Source organism: Lynx rufus, unplaced genomic scaffold, assembly GCF_022079265.1.
Source record: "Lynx rufus isolate CCGP_SWC_20201006 ecotype Redwood Valley unplaced genomic scaffold, mLynRuf1.p SCAF_14, whole genome shotgun sequence".
Classification (NCBI taxonomy): Eukaryota; Metazoa; Chordata; class Mammalia; order Carnivora; family Felidae; genus Lynx; species Lynx rufus.
In genome coordinates, this window is record NW_025814828.1 from 24834855 (window position 1) to 24859094 (window position 24240).

The window sequence follows — 24240 nt, forward strand, 5'->3', positions numbered from 1 at the left end:
ATAGAGTTTCCAGGCAATTTCCCTACAGGGATCCAGTGCACCTGGCACCATTTTGGCCATTTGCCCTTTCCCTTCTTCCTTCCTGAAACAGAGCCACTACAGTGAGAGCGCTAGATATAAGGAACATAACGCAAAGATAGTAGAATAGAAAGCTGAAAGGAGCTCGTGTTTTTGAGGACTCCAGGCAGCTGCTGTACTAGGTCTGTAATCTGTACACATGAAAAATAAATGAGCATCTAATGCACTTAAAATATTGATATTACAGTATATATCTTACTGTGCATTAGAGATCTAGTTAATTTTAGAGACATTTCCTGACTGATGGGTTTATAGTAATTCTGAATTTAACTTAGCTGAGAAAATTGTAAAGTGTCTGCTTACATAATTGTTTTCACCTTTGTCATCCTTAACTTAAGACTGTTTCTGTGCACTTAGTATGGCAGACAGAAAAAGGCTAGAAAGTTATGTCTGAAAATGGAAGTTGCTACCTTCCAGAGTGAGTTAGGTATCAGTACTCTCAGAGAGGCTTTATTTTTACATATGTAGTCCCCCACTTTCAGGAAATAGATTCCAAATGTCAATGTCACCTCTGCAGCCCTGACAGAGCAAGGCTCTTTATGTGTGCTAATATCCGCTTAGGAGAGAATGAAGGCTATTATTATTTGTAGAGTATATAATCTGTTGATTTTTTATTTAAAATATATGATGAACGAGTACAGAGATAGAAAGCTACCTAGCATGCTTATTTAATATATAAAAAGGATAGAATGTGGAGGAGACAAACTAGGATATATGCTTGAGTATCATTCAGTGGGCGACTGAATGTTGGAACCATGAAGAGAGCTTAGAAGAATGATGACTGAAGGTGAAGGCAAAGATGGAACAGTGGAAGCTGAAGGCCAGAGAAAATCCAGTGGTAGTTTTGAGAAGACAAGTCGAGTTGGGGCAAAGGGGGAGATGTCATTTTGACAGGAGGAACATTTTCAATTCCATGAAGAAGATAAGGGATTGGAGCATGGTGTATGCTGATACTGAAATTAAAATTGTGAGCTTTGGTTGCGGATCCTGGGTGGCTCAGTTGGTTGAGTGTCTGAATTCAGCTGAGGTCATGATCTTGCGTTCATGGGTTCGAGCCCCACATCAGGCTCTTTGGTGACAGCTTGGGGCCTGGAGCCTCCTTCAGATTCTGGGTCTCACTCTTTCTCTCTGCCCCTCCCCTGTCTCTCTCTGTCTCTCAAAAATAAACAAATGTTAACAAAATGTTAAAAAAAAAAAAGAATATTGTGAGAACATTGAGAACCATGTTAGGGGTGAAAAGAAGTCCCCAAAATTATAAAAGGATATGGAAAAATGTGTACTGATGCACTTTAATTGCCATGATTTTTATTTTTTCATGGTTGCTTTAGGATAAACTTTCTGACACAGGGAAGTGATAGGGGCTTAACCCTGAGGACCAAAATAAATCCTTCTTTCAGATGCATTTATGGGGAACAAATAAACAAGTGTATATGTGAACAGAAAGTAATAGTGTTACATTTTCCCCATTTTTAATTCCATGCAGCAGTAAGAACACAGAATAAAATGAAGATAGGTGTGATTAGAAGAGAAAGGTCAAGAGTGTAAGTTTCTTTGAGGATGTATCATCCAACAAATACACTTGCATCTGGCCATTAGTGATGCACTTGGGAAGCTTTGCCTCCACCTTCCTTAGTCACAACAAAGGATGGACATGAGCAGAAGGAGCTATATTTAAAAAAAATCCAGCATACATCACAACATGAAGAGTAATTTAGTCTATTTTCTAATTATGTATCAGTTTTTAAAATGTAAGCATGACTTAGAACGTCAGCTAGTATCACCTGAATTGTCTGATTATGCTAACATGCAGCTTAAAATAATGATAGTAATAATATATTTGTAAGTTCAAGTAAACATCATTAAAAGAAGCACAAAGTAAGTGGACTATGCAGTGTCAAAGAAGCAGGATAACGGGCACCGTAACTGGGTCACAGGTCCTAATGTTAACAGAGAATGAAGGTTCTTTTATTTTTTTTTCTGGAATAGAATTTCAAGCAGATTAATACTGAAAAAGGTCCTTTAGCTCAGCATCATTACTTCTGGAGGTCTTTCTTATCAGTGCCTGATGGAGATGGCAGTTCCTAAACTGTCTGCTAACAAGTGTTAATTACTTAGATAATCAAAACAATATACTTGTTGATTTCTCCCCTGCATTTATCATTTAAAATGAAAACAGCTTTAACTTTTTCTGGATGTTGAAAGAAAAAAACAAACTCATTGGAAAAATACTGAAAATGAATGCCCATATTATTAATAATTTTCTCTCATGGTGGTATCTCAGGTGATTTTTGCTTTCTTCTGTTTATTTTCCATATTTTTTCCAATGAGTCTATCAGGGAGAAGGTGAGCTACCATAGGGGAGACCAAATGGCTCATGAGTAAATAGGGTTGGGGAACCGAAGGGGAACAAGTCAAATGGTTCTCTGGTTTTTGTTCTAGCCCATGCATCCCCCTTTTCTTGGGGTTAAGATGAATATTTTCCTTTGCTCCCAAAGAACCCATCTAAAACTAGGGTTACATGCTACACTTATGGTTAGTGTTATTCCATAGAACCAAGAACATAGTAGAAACTCAAGAAATAAAATACCTCACTGATTTTAGTAAATGCCTAATGTTATGAAAATATGAAATAGCATTATCTGGTAAAGATATGGTAAAGTGCATTCTGTGGTGAATTTCAAGTGAGGGAAACATTCCCTCAAGTACTAGCCAGCCTTAGGATAGTCTGTGAGAAAAGATTGGTTTGTATTGTTTTACATCCGAACAGCCATATATGTATGTGCATCTGTGTATGAATAATATTCATTTAATTAAGGACCACACTTTCCCAACAGACATCAGTGAAAACCTTTCTTTAATTAAGCTTTCATTCTTGCCTTGTGTTAGACACACACACACACACACACACACACATGTAGAAGAATAAGGGGGAAAATTCTGCATTAGGGATACTTCAAAAGTAGGTTAATGCAAATGAACAGGATGCCAAGTACAGTATTAAAATTGACATTTTATTAGCACACTTTGCATGAAGATATTTTCAAAGCTTTGCCATGCATATGAAAATATTCCATTTTAATGCTCATGTTTCCATTTTTCAGCAACATGCATTGCTTTCTGTTGTTCCCCAATGCACGTTGTAATTCTGCTCAAAAAGTTTCACTGGTCTGGGATTTCACTTAATCTTTTGCGGTTGACCTGATCATTTCATTTCAACCAGAAAAGTAATTCAGTGGAAATGAGTAAGAATAAATAGAAATATAGACTATATATCTTTGAAATTTAAAAAAGTCATAAAATTAATTATTTATTTTAGGAGCTTTTTTGCCATACTCAAGTCCATATTTTCATCTATGAAATTAAATTTTATATATAAACATGAAATATATTTATGTTCACAGAAAAGGAAAATTTAAAAAGCGTCGTTCATCTATTTACTCATCCAGCTACTTAGTTTACATAGACATTTGCCTTGATTCATTTTCCTTTTTTTTTTTTACAATATTTATAATTTTCACGTATTTAAAATTAGACAAAACAAAAACCTATTCTTGTTATAAAAAATGTTTTTTAGGGGCGCCTGGGTGGCGCAGTCGGTTAAGCGTCCGACTTCAGCCAGGTCACGATCTCGCGCTCCGTGAGTTCGAGCCCCGCGTCGGGCTCTGGGCTGATGGCTCAGAGCCTGGAGCCTGTTTCCGATTCTGTGTTTCCCTCTCTGTCTGCCCCTCCCCCGTTCATGCTCTGTCTCTCTCTGTCCCAAAAATAAAATAAAATAAAAAAGTTAAAAAAAAATTTTTTTTTAATGTTTTTTAAATAAAATACACATGGGACACCTTAGTTTTTCTTGGTCAGTATTCATCTCTACTGTCTAACTTCTCCAGGGGTAACCATATTTTAAGACCAGAGTACAAGAAGTCACATATTTTCTACTGAAATTATATGAATGGTTTTGCAGATTATTTTTATACATCTTGGAGGTTTCCCCATGTCAGGCTTAACTCATTCTTTTTAACCGAAGAAGAATGTTTCACAGTTATGTGACACAGAAACTTTATTAAATGATTTCCCTATAGGTAGATAGTTAGGATTGTCCAAATGTTACACCATTACAAACAATGCTTCAGTTATAATCCATGATAATGCCTCATTGTACACATCAGCATTTGTCTGGGACAGACACTAAGAAGCTAAACTGATAGTCATAGGGTACAGGCATCATTAATTTTAATAGATACTGTGAAATTGCCCTCCAAATGTCAGTACCAATTTTCTTTCCCACTGGCAGAGTATAAGAATTCATAGGCCCCCTATCTTTTAGAAGCAATGTGAAGAGAAAATGCTATCCATGTGTTATTTTAATATGCATTTTCTCTGATTTGTAGTGAATTTAGGTTTTCATGTACTGACTGGTTATCTTGTCTTTCTCCATTTTGAGATGCCTGTTGCCTTTGGCTATTTTTTTAAGTTTATTTATTTATTTTGAGTGAGAGAGAGACAGACAGAGAGACAGAGAATGAATGCACAAGCAGGGGAGGGGCAGAGAGACAGGGAGAGAGGATCCCAAGCAGGCTCCCCGCTATCAGCACAGAGCCCAACATGGGGCTCCAACTCACAAACCCTGAGAAAATGACCTGAGCTGAAATCAAGAGTTGGACACTTAACCACCTGAGCCATCCAGGTGCCCCACCTTTGGCCATTTTTATATTGTTTTATTTTCTCATTGATTTGTAGATAATATTTTATAAGTTCTTTTTAATCCTTTTAAAGATTTTATACATGGCAGATATTTGCAGTGAGCAATAGTAATTGCAGAGTGTATTATCTTTTATTTTGCTTAAGTTGCTAAAACTTGTTTTTAATTTTATAAGTTTAATGTATGAATCTGGTCTTACATGTTTTCCCCCCTTGTCATATGTTATTTAAGAAAGCCTTCTAGACTTCCTTATCCCAGTGTCAGAATCTGAAGTCAGGTCATTTATAGCTTTTTAGAGAAGCATTTTGATGTGTCATCTATCTAGGATTTATTTCATGAATGGTGTATGATAGAAATTGGTATAAAAATGAACATGTATGTGTGTATACATGCATAATATATGACAGTTTCTTTGAATTGTCACATACAAATCAAAGTCAGACAACAGTGGAATATTATTAACTCAGTTACTTGGGCAATTAGGAAGAGTTTTATATTACTTTTCCCTGTGCTTTTTAATCTTTCCTCTAAAATCAGAATGCTACTTTCTAGCTATATTTGGGCTATCACCAAAATATATCCTTCTTGTTTATTAAGGCCAGTTTAGTTCTTTGGTTTGAACTTCAAGAGAAGAAAGATGGACCTAGAGGGCATTATGTTAGATACAGTAAGTCAGACGGAGGAAGACAAATACCATACAATTTCTCTCATATGTGGAAAAAAAACAAAAGAATAAACAAAAAACCAGAATCAGACCTATGAATACGGAGAATGAATGGGTGAAGGGGAGTGGGAACACAGGCCTCCAGCTCTGGAATATGGAATATGTCATGGGAATAAAAGGTACAGCACAGGGAATAATCAGTGGTCCTGTGAGAGCAGCATATGGTGACAGATGGCAACTTTGCTTGTGGTGAGGACAGCATAACATAGAGATGTAGTATCATTATGTTGTACACCTGAAACTAATGGAACATTGTGCTTCAACTATACTTTCAATAAATAAATAAACAGACCCCCCCCCCAACAAACAGACTCTTCCAAATAGTAAGAACACAGCATTTCTTCTCTTTATTTTACTTGTGTCATAGTCATCCCATGGGTGTAGTCAGTATGCAAGTAATGCCTACCTCTCATCCTTATAATGTTCCTTGTGATGCATTTGGGCCCAGATGAATAACCTGGCTAATTTTACCATCTTTTGATCCTTAATTTAATCACACCAGTAATGTCTCTTTTGCCAAGTAAGGTAAGATATTCACAGGTTCTGGAGATTAGGCTGTGGACAGTCTTTGGCGAGTTCATATCTTGACCTCTTGGTTGTCACTGTTCCAATTCACTTGTCCTCCATTGTAGAGGGGAGTTGTAGGAGCTGGGAGTGTGCGTCCATTGCCTCCAGTTGAGCTTAAGATTGTGCTCTCAGTGGGGGAAATTTCCCAGAAAAAGGTATGTGGCTAAACAGGCATCATAAAAGATACTTTTAGCATCATCCCTGAAATGAAGGCATTTACATATCAAAATGCACGATAAGTTGAATGAGTTATATTTTGTAAAGCAGTTATAACAATGCCTGGGCATAGTAATATATGTATATCTATATATTGTATTTGTTAAATAAACCACAAAAATAGTGCCCACAAGGAAGACATTTTTAAGCAGAGAATTGATTTGTACATATGATATATCCTCTTAACTGAGAGGGCTGATGGATTTTGTCAGTTCCTTTTCTTGGGGCATATTAAACTTTCACTGTTGACTATCAGAAGGAAATACACCTCAGCAGGTTTGTCCAGTGGTAGTCGTGATTGTGTATGGACTATACATTGTCATGTTTTTATGAGAATACCCACTTAAAATTGAGAATGAAATGTATATACTGAAAAAGTGGCAGTGCTGATTGGTCTGTCTCTATTTATTGAATACTCACGCTGTGCCAGATGTTACAGAGCATCAGTGACTAATGGTCATTTTGCTCTAGGCTTTTGAAGTATAGTAGGGTGAATTCTTTTGAGTATGCAGATACTGACAATACAAAGTGCATTACACTGTGGGTTAACAAAAATGTAAATAAAGATCTCTAAAGGATTATAAATGAGAGTAATCACACATGTACAGATGTCTTACAGTAGGTAATATTTGAAATGAGTTTTTTTTTATTAAAGTTTATTTATTTTGAGAGAGAGCACGGGGGACTGGTAGAGAGAGAGGAAGAGAGAGATAATTCCAAGCAGGCTTCGTGCCGTCAGTGCAGAACCCAGCTCAGGTCTCAAACCCACCAACAGTGAGATCATGACCTGAGCTAAAATCACACGTTGGACACTTAACCGAGTAAGCCACGCAAGCACCCTTCTAATGAATTTTGAGTACAAACGTGAGAGTTAGAGGCACTCCAAGCAAGGGCTTAATGACACCTAAGAGAGAGAGAGAGAGAAAACCCAAGGATGTAAAGTCAAACACTTTGGCAGAAATGGAGGGTGTTTCACCTATGATCACAAGTGAGAGAGAGAATGGAAAAGTTCAATGTAGCTTTCAGATCACATCTCCTTGTGAGGGGGCTGTACTTAATTCTGTAGGACGTAATGAATTTTGAAGAGGGAGAGGTGTCATCCAGCCTACTTTTGAGAAAAATTGATTTGGCTGTCATATATTAGATAAATAGAATGGAGGTGAGATCAGAGGGAGGGGTAATAGTTAACAGCTCATTACCAAATACCAAATGGCCTTAGTGAGAAATAGTGAAGGTTTGGACTATGAGAGTGGGAAAGAACTGGGAAGGAGGAGGTGGGTGTGAGAAACATTTTGTAAAGCAGAATCCACATGATTTAGCAACTGATTAAGGAGGAAAGGGAGGGGCCCTAATGACTGGTTTCCTGCTTGGATGACTAGGATAATGTGGTATCAGAATAGATACAGGAAATTGAGGAGATGATATATTCTGGTCTTTAACTGAATGGATTTAAGATGCTAGAAGAATTTTGAGGATGACTGTTTCAAACCAGTATTTGAAAATCAGACTGGAAATTCCAGAAAGAGTAAAAGAAAGAGAAAGAGATTTGGGAGTTTTAGTCTAAAACAATCATAGGATGGGGGAGGGCACCTTGTAGCTCATTTAGTTTTATGCACTCATCGTGTGTTTCCTTGCCCGGTATCTGCCAAATGGTTGTCTAGCCTGTATTTGAACTTTAAGTCCATGACATCCTGAGGCACGCATTTCTGTTTGCATCGTTCACTTAGAAATTTCTTCTTTATTCTGAGCTCACCAAAGTTCCTTCCTTCTGAGCCACGTTCTGTATCTTGGGACCCTACCCTAGAGCAATTGCACTTCTTCATTCTTACAAAAGCTCTTCTGATATTTTAGGAAAGCTGGAACGTCCTACTCTTCCAGTAATGCTGGGAGTGTAAAGGGGGCTCAGAGGCGATGTAATATCTTTACTCCTTCTTTGGCTCAGTCCTTGCTAGAATTTTCCCAGATACAAATAAACACAGAAAACAAAGGACAGAAGTTGAAGGGGTTCTAAGCTCCATAAATCTAAACTGCAGAATTGAATTTACAACCACCCTGACATGGAATCATTAGGGTCTCCTTGTGGACAGATGCCTGGGGACACTTGTCTACCTCTGTCACCTCTTCCCCTTCTTATGCTCCTGTGTTCTTTTATCAGCTGAACATCTCTAGTTCTTATAGTGATTCATTTGACATACTTCCAGTCACATCACTGTCCTTTGGTCTAACAAGTGGAGAAGAATGAGACTAGCCCCTCCCTTGGTCTAAATATTGTGATGTTTTGTTTGTTTTGATAGCTAAAACCATTTGTATACATCCCCCAGATGGCTCATAGTCACGTGCTGCCACTGTTGTAGTAGCTGTTAATCTTTTGCAGCTGGCTGTGTAACCAAGTGGAAGCTCTTCTCTTTATTGATGTTACATTTTGCCCTGTTATAGTTGGCCGTTACTTTAATCTGCATGAACTTTCAGATCCCAAATTGGTCCTGTTTATCAGGTTGCCTCCTATATTTCCATTCGGGACATTGTTCACGGTGTAGAGTGTGAAACAACTAGAATACAGTCCTTTTGCCTAGCAGCATTATTACAGCTTAATAGTAAGTTGTCAAAGATCTGGGGAGGAATTGGAGGGAACTTCATGGAAATGGTATAGATGTAAAAAGTGCTTTTAAAATAAGATGACACTGATGTTTTAACTTGAATTTATTTACATATATAGCTATAGATATATAATAATGCTATTTTTAGTGTTATTTTTTTAGGGGCACTAGCTGGCTTAGTGGAGCATGCGACTCTTGATCTGGGGGTTGTGAGTTTGAGCCCCATGTTGGATGTAAAGGTGTAGAGTTTACTTAAAAAAAATAACACTGGGGCACCTGGGTGGCTCAGTTGGTTGAGTGTCTAACTTCAGCTCAGGTCATGATCTCAGGGTTCGTGGGTTCGAGCCCACGTTGGTCTCTGTGCTGACAGCTCAGAGTCTGGAGCTTGCTTCAGATTCTGTGTCTCCCTCTCTCTCTACCTCTCCCCTGCTCACACTCTGTCACTCAAAAATAAATACACATTTAAAAAAATTTAAAAAAAACCACTGTTTTCGGTGTTGGGAGCTTGGGCTCTTCTAAATGTCCATTGACTGCTGAATGGATAAAAAAGATGTGGTATATATATCTATATGTAGATATATGTATATATTTATATATATATATATGTGTGTGTATGTAATACATATGTATACACACACAATGGAATATTACTCAGCCATCAAAAAGAATGAAATCTTGCCATTTGCAATGACATGGATGTAGCTAAAGTGTATTATGTTCAGCAAAATAAGTCAGAGCAATTCAAAACCGTATGATTTCACTCACATGTGGAAAATTAAAAACAAAACAGATGAACATAGGGGAAGGATGAAGAGAGAAGCAAACCATATGAGATTCATTCATTCATATTTAGAGAGCAGGGGAGGGGCAGAGAGAGAGGTAGAGAGAGAATCCTAAGTAGGCTACTTGGTGTTAGCTTGGAGCCTGACACGGTGCTTGAACTAATGAACCACGAGATCATGGCCTGAGCTTAAATCAAGAGTGGAATGCTTAACAGACTGAGCCATGCAGGCAACCCGAGAGATTCTTAACCATAGAGAACAAACTGAGGGTTGGTGGAGGCAGGTGAGTGGGGGATGAGCTAAATGGGTGATGGATATTAAGGAGGGTACTTGTGATGAGCACTGGGTGTTGTATGTAAGTGACGAATCACTAAATTCTACTCCTGAAACCAATATAGCCCTGTATGCTAACTAATTAGAGTTTAAGTAAAACCTTGAGACAAACAAAAAGAGCTTGGGCTCTTGAGGCAGCAGATCTGAGTTCAAATCCTGTTCTGTACAATCTATTTCTCCTGTCCAAATTTATTTCCTTAGGTATCAAAGAAGGATATTAATTTCTGCTTCCTAGGATATTGTGAGAGTTGAGGAGATAATATACATCAAACAGTACCTTGTTTGGTACATAAGTGCTTGGTTATTATTTCTCTCTCAAAGTCTGATTGCAGTATAAAACATCACATTTTTATGATCTTTTCATTCACTTTACTTTGAAAAAAACTATATAATTAAATACCTGGGAAGAAGCTTCTAAGATACATGGTCAGAGTTCTAGTTTTCTTTTTTTCCTGAAAATGAATTTTTTCTTGTTCTGCCTTCTTCCTGTCCTTTATGTAAGCAGCAAAACATTCATTTTAAGGGTGATCAAGGCCAAGGATGCAGTCCAGAAATCTGTGACCATGGTGTCCTTACATCTGTGCTGTTATGAAAGCAAATCTACCATCATCTGTGACCCTCAAGATCCATCCCATTTATAATGAGCATTTCATTACCTATTTGTTCTGGCTCACCCTGTGTAAAGGATGTTCGGGAGATGGTTTGCACTTTCCTGTTTTAGTGACTTTCTCCCTCCCTACCACTGTATGCTTTAGTTCTGTTTTCTTGTCAGCTGTATTTAATGTGATATTAAACCTATCCCTTAAGGTTTTAATTTTTTTAAGTTTTTATTTAAATTTCAGGTAGTTAACCCACAATGTAATATTAGTTTCAGGGGTACAATATAGTGACTCAACACTTCCATACAACACCTGGTACTCATCACAAGTGCACTCCTTATATTTTTCATTTTCTGAAGGTTCTAAGAATTGCTGTTTTTCTCTTTCTTTTAAGGTTTATTTATTTATCTTGAGAGGAAAAGTGCGCACAAGCAGGGAAGGGGGAGAGAGAGGGAGAGAGAGAGAATCCCAAGTAGGCTCTGAACTGTCAGTGTGGAGCCCAACACAGGGCTCGATATTACAAACTGTGAGATCATAACCTGCGCTGAAACCAAGAGTCAGATGCTTAACTGACTGAGCCATCTAGGTGTTCCAGAACTCTTTTATTTCAAATTGGTTAGGTTATTATTATATACAGGTATAGAAATATCTCTCTATACTTAATGCTTATCTTTTATTTCTTTGTTTTAAAAGTGCCAGTTGATAATTCTAGATCTGTATTTACACCATAGACAGTAGAGAGAGAGAGAGTTGCTTTATGTTCTAATGATTATTGCTCAAGGTCCCTTATTTCCTTTCATGCTTAGTTGCTGTTTGTTTGTTTGTTTGTTTCAATGAGCTTATCATTTTCCTTGGAATATTATTTTTGGGGATTCTCTGGGGCTTAGAATGAAGGGAGAACTCTTCTAGAAAGGGTTTCCATTTGCCTTGTCAAAGAGTGCCTAAGGTGTGATACTCTGGAGTCACTATAAATTAAATGAAATTCATAGCTTGAGGTTTTGGAGGGGGGGACTCAGTAATACTGTATTATAAATCTACCTGAAGAATGTGTAAGGATTTGGGGAAGGTCACGTTTGTTTATGTTTCATAATTTTCTTGAGGGTGGAGCCCTTAGCTCTTCTTGATGAGGGTTCTCTGCAGTGTGGTATTTGACTGAGCCCCCTCTCCCCACTCTTTCAGTCTTGCACCAAAGTAAACCTAGGCTATGGCAACTGGGATGACTGGGTCCAATAAACGCCCTTAGGGAAATATCTTCAGTGTTCCACTTAATTCTTCAAGTTCCCATTTTACTTACATTCTGGCCTAGGACTCTTATGAAGTATTTCATTTTGACAGAAAAAAAACCCACAGTATTTTTATTTATTTTTATTGTTAAGGTTGGTCCACATAACCTAGATTGCCATACTACTAGAAACAGAACTTCCCCATTGTTTTTTTAATGGGAGTTTTCTCAGCCAGATTTTCTATTTAACATTTAATATTTCTTGGACATAATTCTCACCTCTGACCTTACTTTCTTGCTACTGGCAGCTTTATTTATAATCTCCATTTCACCTTTATTTTCTCCTTTGAATAATTTATATCAACATCAAATACCTTGAAGTAGTTACTCTCATGAATGTGATACATATTTTCCAAAAAAAAAAAAATCTTTAAAAATCCTCCAGATGATATAGTTGTGTGTTTGAAGAATGGATGCATGACTTTGGAGAAAGAGTCAGGACTTGGCAAATGGGTGAAACAAAAACATGTAGTGAGAAATTCATGGATAGAAAGAGAGCATTATTGAGGTGATTGACCAGACCATTTAGGTTGTCAGAGAATTAAACTAAGCTAGGAAGGGGTTATGGGATATAAGTTGATTAAAGGAGGTAAGACAGGCAGGAATGATGATGGAACTACAAGTACGAGAGCCATGTTAATCTTGGGTAATTCTATCCTGTATTCAGATTTTTAAAAAATCAATTGATGAACATTTGACTATGGACCACATAAATCAGGGCTGGTTGGTAGTCTTCTCTTTTCTTATAACTAACTATCAGATATTATCTATAACAAAGGATCTTTTGACCTCAAAAGAATATTCTTGGTACATTCACTCATCAAAGCAATACCTAGAAACAATAGAAAATCAGAAAGTTATTATATAGGACATCTGATACTTGATGATTGTTTTTCATCAGGAGATAATAGGGAGACTCAGAAAGCATAAATTTCATCATGTTATTTTTATATCACATTTTCCCTGCTATTCTTTCTCACTTGGAACAATTTAATGTACTACACTTGAAAGAGGGTATAATATGTGATTATATTTTGGATTGTAATGTGTGTGTGTGTGTGTGTGTGTGTGTGTGTGTGTGTGTGTGTGTTGGTATAAACATATATATGTAAAATTCTTTACCTCTGAATTTCTAAGTTGTTTTAAATGTTTAAAGTTGCTTGGCCACCATTCATCATTTATGGAGCTACTCCTCTGCCTCTGGCATTATATTGTTTTTGCATATATTTTCCCATTGAATGCTCAGAAAATCCTGTGAGTTGGAAATTATTATTGCTATCTAGTAGGTGAAACTGAGACTCAGAAAATTACTAACACTTAACTTTATTGTTTATGAAGGTCTTTCACCTATATTTAAAGTATATTTTAACTGTGATTCTCATATCAAGCCTATGAGTTAGATCAGATTTAGAAAACCTTTACTGACCAATAGTAATTGTATCTAATAATATATATCTTATGTGTAATGCCATGAGAGGGACCCAAGGGATGGGGACAATGTGTGAAAAGTTCCTGGAAGAATGTAAGAAGTAGACTGTATAGTTATAAATGGCATTCTCTGTTCCAACTATTTATTTAGTTTTGTCAGGTACATTTTTTAGAGATACTTTTTTTTCATGTGTTCCAGTGATTAAAGCCAGGAAGTATTTGTGGCATAAAGCTGCAACCCCAAAATATTAATGATCTCTTTCTTTTTGGGTGTCAGAAAAATCTCGTTTGTAAATTTGGGTGTGATGATCAAAGTGAAAAGGAGTGTGTGAGGTAAATTTATGCTAATTGGCTAGAATTCTTTTTGCTTATTTCATTTCAGATTCTTGCTGTAGGTAAGAAAGGATTTCATGGGGCCATAGAATCAGAGGGGGGGAAAAACATATCTATGATATGGTGAGCTATTAATACTTCCAAAATTAAGAAGCCATATTTAGTATAGTACAACTCTGGAATTTTTTTTTAAATGTATATAATAAGTTAGAGTTTAAATAATGGACTCAAGGTCAGGCAGCTTATAAATGGTGGCAGTTGGATTTAAACCTCATCTGTTTCCCCTTAAAACCATGCTCTAAACCCTTCAACACTTCCAACAGGAGATAGGGGTTTCCATGATTCAGAGTTTTTTAAATTGGCCAATTGTGGGATCTGCTACAACTGTAAGTTTTTAGATTCACTTAAATGATTCTTAGCCATGTAAGTCTTAGGTCACAGATGAAGAAGATTATTTAGGAAATAATTACAGGAGTTAAAATTAAGGTAATAATAAGCCCATAGTAATTATAGCTCACATAGTTCAGTCTTTTATATTTTTTTCTTTTTGTGCATAAACACAGATTCACTATTTTTAACTTTTTATATGTGTCAAATTAAATTTTGCAGTGCTGATTTTCTTGTCATTGGGTTTATAGTATTTGGTTGAATTAAGGATTATTTTTATTTGAGTTTACCAAGCAAAGCAATTAAATCAAAGTCCAAAAGCTTATGTTTTGTTTTCCATAGGTTTTGACCTTGACTAGCACATAGTAGTTTCTCAGTAAATATTTATTGAGTGAATGTGTGGGACAAGTATACATTTATTATTAATATTGGTTTGTCCATTAAACGTTTTTTCAGCTACTAGACCAAAGAGAAATATTTCCTTTGTGAAAAAATGCTCAAATTCTGATACATATTTTTAATACAGTATCTTTCTAAAGCTTCTGAGTGCTTAAGGGTGTTATTGAATATATGTCATTAATGCTTACTGGAAAATCTCTTAAGTCTTAAGACATTGATACATACTATCCCATAAAATGTGTTTTCCCAACTGATGATGATTAAAATAAATGAGTCACATGAGAAAATACACTGTCTCCTAAACCTAGCCAACTACAGCTGAGTGCTCTTTAGAAGTTAACTACTTGTTGACTGATTTCGAATGGCCTAAGATGGAGTAATCGGGAAGGCTAGAATCTAGCTCTGTGAGACCTTCATCCTCCAGAAGCTAGCTCAGGCATATCCTCATGTTCGCAGCAGAGGTGTAACAGAGGAAGAAGAGATGTGTAAGTACTGATTCAAGCCCCTGCTTCATGACTCATAACATCCCATTGGCCCAAGCAAGTCACGTCCTGGACTGAGAGTGAAGGTTACATGCCAAAGGGTATGGATATAAGCAGGAGTGAAGAACTGGGGCCATTAATACAACCAATCTACTATATAAGCCTAACTCATTGAATCTATTCTCATAAAGTATGTGTGGCATTTCCACTCTAGCCTTCTGAACCATTGCTTAAAGCTGAATCTTAAAAGACAAACATAAACACACACACGTGCACATGTGCGCACATACACATATAACTTTGTTCATTTTCTGCTTACCTTATACTTTTTGCTAATGCACTTCATTAGCTAAAATATTTCTGTAGAGACTAGCACAAGAATAGCAGGCTTTTAATAGAAATATCACATGGTATGAACTTGGTGTTCAGTATACAAGACAAATATTATCCACATGGCATTTATCAAATAAAATTTGTGTGTGGACATTTTATTTACAAGCACACATTGTAAGGAAAGACTTATTTTAAAAATAAAAATGAGCTGATCATTCTACAAACATTCCAGCAGCCTATTATAATGAAATTGTGTGTTAAGTGTCATTCTTAAAGCAAGGGAGATGGCATTTGCATATCAGTATAATTGCTTTGGATTAAACACTGAAAGATGAGAGCCAAGAGAGCTTATTAAGCTGAAATGAGGGCAAGTGATAAAAAAGTGATATTATGTCAACATAGCATCTGGATATCTGTTGCTATTTCCGTTGAAATCCTAAATTGCAATGTTTCTTATAATTAGCATTGAATGCCAGTCTTGAAATATAATAAAAAATTAAAATGTTAATGCATAAATTGTGCTTGATAAATACAATTTGATTTGAAAGCCAAGCTAGAGTTTTCTCTACTTTGTTAATATTTATTTGTTCTTAATGTACTAGACTATAAGCTGTTGAAAGGCATTATGTCTCAGTTACTCCTGTGTCTTCAGGGCTTTGATATAATCTGTCCTGTAATAGGTGCTCAATTAATATGTGTGAATGAATGAATGCAAGGTTTGGTGACCCCTTCACAGTCACTGTTAAGTCTTTTAGAGGAATAGTTGGAGACTGCTGGTTTTGATTGGTCTTCTCCCTCTTTGCCTCAGGGAATCTTCAGTCATTAAATAGGTAAAGCCTACAGTCACCTGCGAAGGCTTTGTGACTTGGGGCAGGTGTGAGACAACTTCTTTTGTAATTCAGGCGGCATCCTGTTGGGATGTTTGCTTTGGAGCTTATATTAGAAACCACCCTTTGTTTGCTGTGTCCACAGCCTCAGAAACCGATCTCACACCTTTTCTGTAATTCAATGATAATGCATAACTCTTATTTGCATCAGAGAATGAGCACCGCTTCCAGGTGTCCCTTGAACTCATCATCGTTACTTCCTGTTTGCCAGACTGCCTGTTTTGTTAGATCGTCCAAAACATTTTCTTTAAACTTGGTGAGACTGACCCCTCCGTTTCAGTTATTCTGGGGAATTTATTCTGTGGAATGTCTAAACATTTTACAAATACTATCTTCTTTAATCCTTATAACAGCTGTGTAAAAAAGTTCCCATTAAATATCTCCATTTTGCAGATGAAGAAATGGAGGCCCAGAGAAGTTAAGTGACTTAGCCATGGCCCTACGACCGGCAAGTGGCAGAGCCAGGTTTTACAATTATACAGTTTGGCCCCAGAGGGTTGTTCTCGTGACCACTGTGCTGTGAATGCATAGGTGAAGGCTTCCCTAAGGCTTCTGAAAATGAAGTATTTTGTATGCCACATCTCTTCTGTGGTGGTTGTTTTAAATTCTTAATTGTGGTACAAAAAAAAAAAACAACTCAAAACATGAAATTTACCACCTTAAACATTTTTAAGTATACAGTTCAGTAGTACTAGATGTGTTCACGCTGTCGTACATCAAATCTCTGGAACTTTTGCATCTTGCAAAACTCAAAACTTTCTCGTTGAACAGTAATTCCCCATTTTCTCCCACATCTTTTAATTCCTGTCATCCCAAAGACAGTCCCCCCCATTCTAATAAAACTCCATCATACTACTATCACATGATATAATTACAGCTAAACAGAGACAGGACATTGTTTTATTTGCATAGATAACTTTATGCCCAGAATTCAAAATTTTTAAGAAATACATATACACAAGAAATGGGGTGAGTTGAAATAAAAAGATTTGTACTGATATGTCTTTTTCTTGTTCTTCAGTTTGGCCTTAGAATTTTGCAAAAGGAAACTTTTCTGTTATAGTTCATCAGACTGACCTACAACTGAATCATAACTTCAGGAATATTTTCTTGGTTCAAAGCCAATAAAGCGAAAAAAAACTGTATTTAATTTTCTCATTTCTTATATATAAATATCATTTTAACCTCTGCTCAAAGAGAAATTACATTTAAATACCGAAAAAGTGCTATTATTATATATAGCCTATATTTTATAATAATAATTGCCATTTAGTACTCTTTGATGTTTTAAAAAGACAGTTGTGACATTCAACATAGAGAATATAAATATGTATTACATATATTTATGATTTTATATATAACAGATTTTTAATCAATTAAATAAAATACTAATGCTATAAAATGCATGCAGCATTATAAATCTATGTTTGAAAAACTAAACAAAAATGTGAAAAGGATACTTATATCAATGTACATTTTCAATTCTTATTTTTCTTTATATTTACTATCATATTTGATCCACAAATAATCTTGTGCAATAGTTTGGAGGGGCTGTCCTAACGGATGATATAGAAATAGATTCAGATTCCAGAGCGACAGTGCTTAGGCTAAGCATTACAGGATGAGCACAGAAGGGAAAGGAGTTCCTGGCTCAAGGTCTCCACCACAACATGGAAGTGAGGAACAACTCGGATATCAGGAGCACCTGTACTTTAAGTACAGAGGAAGCCACAGATGTGAATGGGGAAATGGGAGGAAATGGGGAGGAGAGGCCAAACCCAGGTCAAAAAAGACCTCATATAGCCAAACAAAATAGTTTGAATTTGATTCCACATAGTATGCACGTGCACTGAAGGGTATTTAGCAATGCACTGTGACACATGTTAAAATGTCACAGATGAAATATTTTATCAAAAATCTATTTGCTAGTGTCAGGACTCATTCTCAACTTTTTCCTCCTGTTTCCTTAGGCCAGGTGGTTGGTCGCTCAGCTGTTAAAAGGAAGTCTGAGGATTTCTCTAAGAATCCCTCCAAGCCCACAAGTTGGTGTAGAAGTAGTTAGGGATAAGGGTATACAGAGGAATTTTCTGCTTCCTAAAGTACTTAAAACTACCTGGTAATTAATTCCATTGCTTTGTGAGTTATTTTAACAACAAACAGTAAAGGGACTGGTAGGCTCAGGGAAATGATGAATGCCATCATGTTTGGACATGTTAAATGAAAGATGTTTACCAGTCACCCAAGGGTATGTCTCAAATAGCAAATATTACAATTACAAAAAGTCTTTTAACAAAAATAACTATTTAAGAAATATATTTTTTATGATGTTTTCAATAGCTCATTTTTTTCTTTTTTTTTCTTTTAATTTTTTTTCAACGTTTATTTATTTTTGGGACAGAGAGAGACAGACGCGGGGCTCGAACTCACGGACTGCGAGATCGTGACCTGGCTGAAGTCGGACGCTTAACCGACTGCGCCACCCAGGTGCCCCAATAGCTCATTTTTTTCAAGCAATCTTAAATTCCAAAAACTCAGGAAGATGACATTTTGAGTAATACAAAACTTTTAGTTACATATAATTATTTTATTTTATTTTATTTATTTTTTAAGACTATTTATGTTGAGAGAGAGAGAGAGGCAGGGGAGGGGCAAAGAGAGAGGGAGAAAGAGAATTCCAAGCAGACTGCACTGTTAGTGCAGAGCCCAACAGGGGGCTCAGTCTCATGGACCATGAGATCTTGACCTGAGCTGAATTGAAGAGTTGGATGCTTAATCGACTGAGCCACCCAGGCGCCCTCCATCTAAGTATTTTTAAAGTATTATCCACATTTATGAATTCATCCAAATTTGGCAATGAGGGGATTTTAATGTAGTCATTTACCTTCTTGCCTTACAATGTTATCATAAAATATATTGTTTAGGAGCTGCAGAAATCACTTTTAATTAGCAGCTATTTTTAAGGTAGTTTCATATCACAGTCATCTATTCTTTTCCCTATAATTACCTGTTGTAATTTGTTTCACAGTTCATCTAAACTTAGCATTTTTCAGTCATGTGTCCATTCTAAGTCAAGAAACTTTTACTTTTTCTCTCTAGTGGTTATTGTCTGATGGGGACAAAATAATTGAGACAGACTAGAGGAGGAAGATGGAATAGGGGAGCAAGAGACAGACAGCAGGTGCATTTGTATATTATGAAGTGTTTGTAAAATAATAAGCACCACATGAATAATGCATTGGACGAATATTGTCTGGCAAATGATATTGAGTCATATATCCCAATCATCCCTCAATTACTGAAGAACGAATTACAAGTGCCTAATGCATCCAGTTTTATCAGAGAGAGAATTCACCATGTGGGCCATCTAGGTAGAGTAAAAGGGTTACTCTTTATTTAATAGAGGATTAAAATCTCTATATCTGGATCTGGATCTATATGTCTATAACTGTACCTATATCTATATAACTTGAAAACCTAAGAGAGGTGTGTGAGTGTGGGTGTGTGCGTGGGTGCATTTAAAAGTCTAGGGTGGTTCTTTGTGAGGAATTAAATTCATATGGTGTATTTGCTCTTGCTTCCAAGGTTGGCTTTTATGTAATGCAACAAAACTATTATTTGCACTAATATTATTACTGTAGTTCATTTTCAGCTTAAGTACTTATGTTTCTTTCAAATATTTAACATTTGTATTCATTAAAATTAATTTAAATTTCAGTATTTAATATATCTTATATTAACCTTGACAATAAACTTAAGAAGGGAATATTCCTATTCCCATTTTACAGATAAGGAACTGGAGAGTCACTTAAGTTAAGAAACAGGTTTCAGGTTAGTTAATTGCAGAGATGGGATACTGACCTCATGGTGGCTAATATCAAAGTCCATTCATTTTGTTTTTCATTAAATCACTCCACTGTCTTTATTTAAAAAGCACAGGGTTGGGCTTCTGTATGGTTTGTTTACCTAGCAGTGTAAAATACTGAGACATCAAAGACAAAGATGAAGTAAAAAGTCAGAAACCCTTTGCTTCAGTGTTGTTTTGTTTTGTTTAAAAGAGAGAGGGAAATGTAATGCAAGATCTAGGATTTTGGAGTGGTTGGTGTGCCTTTCTTCATTTTACCTGTTGACTAATTTGCTGTCTGCTCGCTAGATGGATGTGGCTGACCTGTTGGGGAGGCCACTGTTGTCAGAGGCACTGGGTGTGGCAGAATTCTCAGCTGTACCTGCTGCTGGGGCTGCAGCTGTAAGGCAGAGGACAGCTGCAGCGTGTGTGGAGAGCCGCTCTGCTCAGGTCTTCTCTGGCTCTCCACACAGCCAAGTGGAGACAACACAGCTGCCTGCAGGGGCTGCAGCAAACTTCCTGCTCCAGCAAGGTTAAGGACAACAGCTTGCTGAGCAGATAAGGCTGTTCTCTGACTGGTTGACCCTTGTGCACTTGAACCCTGTGATACTGGCTGCTGAGGATGAGGAGCTGTGGGCTGCTGACTGGAAGCTGTAGGTTGTTGAAGTTGTTGTGGAATCAGCTGATAGAGCCACTGCTGCTGAGGCTGTTGCTGTGTGTTCAGTTGCTGGGTGTTCAAAAGGTATGAACCTTGTGGAAGCTGGAACATGCTTACTGGCCTGATACTTGGGGTATCTTTAAAAAAAAACTGAGCACCTGCTTGAGAAGGAGGCTGCAGTGCCGTGAGCCCTACATTTGGTGGCCAAGATCCTGAGGGCAAGTTACTGGGCTTGATTCCCGCAGGAGCTGTGGCCCCAGTGGTAGAGCCCTGCCCAAGGCTGGAATCCCTTGCCCAAGCCTGGACTCCACTGACAGGGCCCACCACTTGGATGATGTTGGAGCCAGCAGACCTGTCTGTGGACTGGGTGGCCAGGCTTCTTTGTGATGAGCCGGTAGTGGATATGGTGGTTTTAGGAAGTATCCTAACTTGAGTCACTTTTGCAGGAGATTTCTGGGACTTGGCCGTGACCTGGGTGGCCAGGCTTCTTTGTGATGAGCCGGTAGTGGATATGGTGGTTTTAGGAAGTATCCTAACTTGAGTCACTTTTGCAGCAGATTTCTGGGACTTGGCTGTGACCTGGGTGGCCAGGCTTCTTTGTGATGAGCCGGTAGTGGATATGGTGGTTTTAGGAAGTATCCTAACTTGAGTCACTTGCGCAGATTTCTGGGACTTGGCCGTGACCTGGGTGGCCAGGCTTCTTTGTGATGAGCCTGTAGTGGATATGGTGGTTTTAGGAAGTATCCTAACTTGAGTCACTTTTGCAGGAGATTTCTGGGACTTGGCCGTGACCTGGGTGGCCAGGCTTCTTTGTGATGAGCCGGTAGTGGATATGGTGGTTTTAGGAAGTATCCTAACTTGAGTCACTTGCACAGAAGATTTCTGGGACTTGGCCGTGACCTGGGTGGCCAGGCTTCTTTGTGATGAGCCGGTAGTGGATATGGTGGTTTTAGGAAGTATCCTAACTTGAGTCACTTTTGCAGGAGATTTCTGGGACTTGGCCATGACCTGGGTGGCCAGGCTTCTTTGTGATGAGCCGGTAGTGGATATGGTGGTTTTAGGAAGTATCCTAACTTGAGTCACTTGCGCAGGAGATTTCTGGGACTTGGCCATGACCTGGGTGGCCAGGCTTCTTTGTGATGAGCCGGTAGTGGATATGGTGGTTTTAGGAAGTATCCTAACTTGAGTCACTTTTGCAGGAGATTTCTGGGACTTGGCCGTGACCTGGGTGGCCAGGCTTCTTTGTGATGAGCCGGTAGTGGATATGGTGGTTTTAGGAAGTATCCTAACTTGAGTCACTTTTGCAGCAGATTTCTGGGACTTGGCCGTGACCTGGGTGGCCAGGCTTCTTTGTGATGAGCCGGTAGTGGATATGGTGGTTTTAGGAAGTATCCTAACTTGAGTCACTTTTGCAGGAGATTTCTGGGACTTGGCCGTGACCTGGGTGGCCAGGCTTCTTTGTGATGAGCCGGTAGTGGATATGGTGGTTTTAGGAAGTATCCTAACTTGAGTCACTTGCGCAGAAGATTTCTGGGACTTGGCTGTGACCTGGGTGGCCAAGGTTCTCTGTGATGTGCTGGTAGTATACAAAGTAGCTGTAGGAGGCATGTTAACTCGAATCACTTCCACAGAGGATTTCTGGGAATTGACCGTGACTGGGGTAGTCCAGGTTCTTTGTGATGAGCTGGTAGTGGACACAGCAGCTGCAGGAATCACGCTAGCTCGAGTCACTTGCACAGAGGATTTCTGAGATCTGGCCATGGCCTGGGTGGCCAAGGTTCTTTGTGATAAACTGGTAGTGGACAAAGTGACTGGAGGAAGCATACTCATTTGAATCACTTCTGCAGAAGGTTTCGGAAAGTTGACTGTGATCGGAGTGGTCAGGGTTCTTTGTGATGAGCTGGTGGTAGTCAGGGTGGCTGCAGGAAGCACGCTAGCTTGTTTCACTTCCACAGAGGATTTCTGGGAATTCGCTGCGACCTGGGTGGCCAGGGTTCTTTGTAGAGAGCTGGTGGTAGACAGAGTGGCCACAGGAAATGTGCTGATTGGATTCACTTCCACAGGGGATTTCTGGGAAGGACTTGGTGGCTTAGAAGCTGGAGCAGGAGATGGAGACTTAAGAAAGCTGCTTCCCTGCCATGGAGTAAAACTGTTACCTGACCAAGTCTTTCCTGAGCTTGAGGGAGGTTTGATGGCTGGAGATGGATGGCTGACTGCCTTCCCCAGGACTGAAGACTGAACACACACGATCTCAGGCTCTTCTGTTTCTTTCCCTGGAGGCAGCTGGCTGAGGCTGGCTGAGCCACTGGAGCTCTGTGACACAGTGACTTCCCTCCCAGCATCACTCTTTGATCTAGGCAGAACACTAGTTGAATGGTCACCTGTGGAGGAGTGCGGAGGGGACGCCTGTCTTTCATATCTGATTTTTTTACGTACCCTTCTTTTACCAGAGATAAGTGGATCATTAAGTGACTGCATGAAGGCTGGCTTTGTTTGAGACTCATCGCCACCTTCATATCCAAATTCAAAATCATCTTTTGCCTCGTGGGCTGGCCAGTCTGTTGGTTGTGACTCATCATATTTGACAAACTTCTCCCATTTAGCATATTTCTGCACGTCCACTTCAGAAGGTACCGCCAAGTCACAGGGTCTCTGTTTCCATGTATCTACATAATTCCCCGGTTTAGAAATTACGAAGTCACAATTATCACTTGTTGTACTTTCTCTGCTTTTTTTGTAAGAAGGCCATGCTCTCAGCTCAGGAGGAGGTGGACGATGAGACAGCTCCTGCTGCCGGTTCAGGGAGGGTGCAGAATACCTCTTGAAGCTCCTTTTCATGGGGCCAGTGTTCATCTTTTGCTTGTTATAGAGCAGCCTGTTTGCAGTGCAGGCTACTGATACAGAAGGATCAAGACACAGCGGTTCGGCCGTGGCTAAGATCAGCTGGCTCTCCAGCAAAAGCCTGTCTTCCTGGGTCCAGGTCTGGTCATCGCTGGTCATGGACTGCACGTCGCAGGCTAACGTCTGCATCGTTGGCCGCAGGAGAATATGCCTGCTCGCGTAGCCGGGAGGTTCCCGACTGCACTGCCGGTAGTCCCGTACCTGGGCTATGACACACCCAGAGTGAAAAAAGTTAACCCGAGATTTTTCCAGGAGATCCACCAGAGCAGGAGGTAATTGTTCAGCATCCAAGTATTCGAGCAACTCCCCTTCTTCGTAAGGCAGTCGAACGGTCTCCGAATAGGATCCATTTTCGCCCTCGAGCATCAGCGAATATCCCTCCTTTCCTGGGTATAGGTTGACCACTAAGCACGGCAACGACTCTCTCCTCAGGAGCTTCTCCAACAAGTTCACGTTGCTTCTTAATTCCTCCGTAGCCTCAGGCTCTTCCCCGCATTCTTCCACATACAGGTCGTAAAGTTTTTCATCCAGAGATGCGCCCCCACTCGCTGAGCCTTTCCTTTTAGGAGGACTTTGCTGGGCACTGGCAATGATATAGTCCGCACGGTCCAGAGCTTGTTCTAAAGACTGTTGCATCGTGGGGCAACAGGGGCCCTAAAAAGAAGGGAAACTGCAAGTGCCTTGATGAGCGGGATAAAAATAGTGTCTCTGATACAAATG

At 38.8% G+C, this 24240-nt stretch overlaps 2 protein-coding genes across 2 annotated transcripts in view; one reads left to right on the forward strand and one right to left on the reverse strand.

Annotated features, from left to right (window-relative positions):
* IL1RAPL1 (interleukin 1 receptor accessory protein like 1) overlaps positions 1-24240 on the forward strand; it is a 666390-nt gene that overhangs the window by 72871 nt on the left and 569279 nt on the right. The window lies entirely within an intron of this gene.
* On the reverse strand, positions 20248-24156 carry LOC124509601 (transcription factor SPT20 homolog). The gene is made up of 3 exons (XM_047076334.1): positions 22600-24156; positions 21725-21735; positions 20248-20971 (listed from the first exon to the last, which is right to left on the reverse strand). Exons 1-3 carry the CDS (start codon positions 24154-24156, stop codon positions 20248-20250), a joined length of 2292 nt encoding a protein of 763 aa, XP_046932290.1.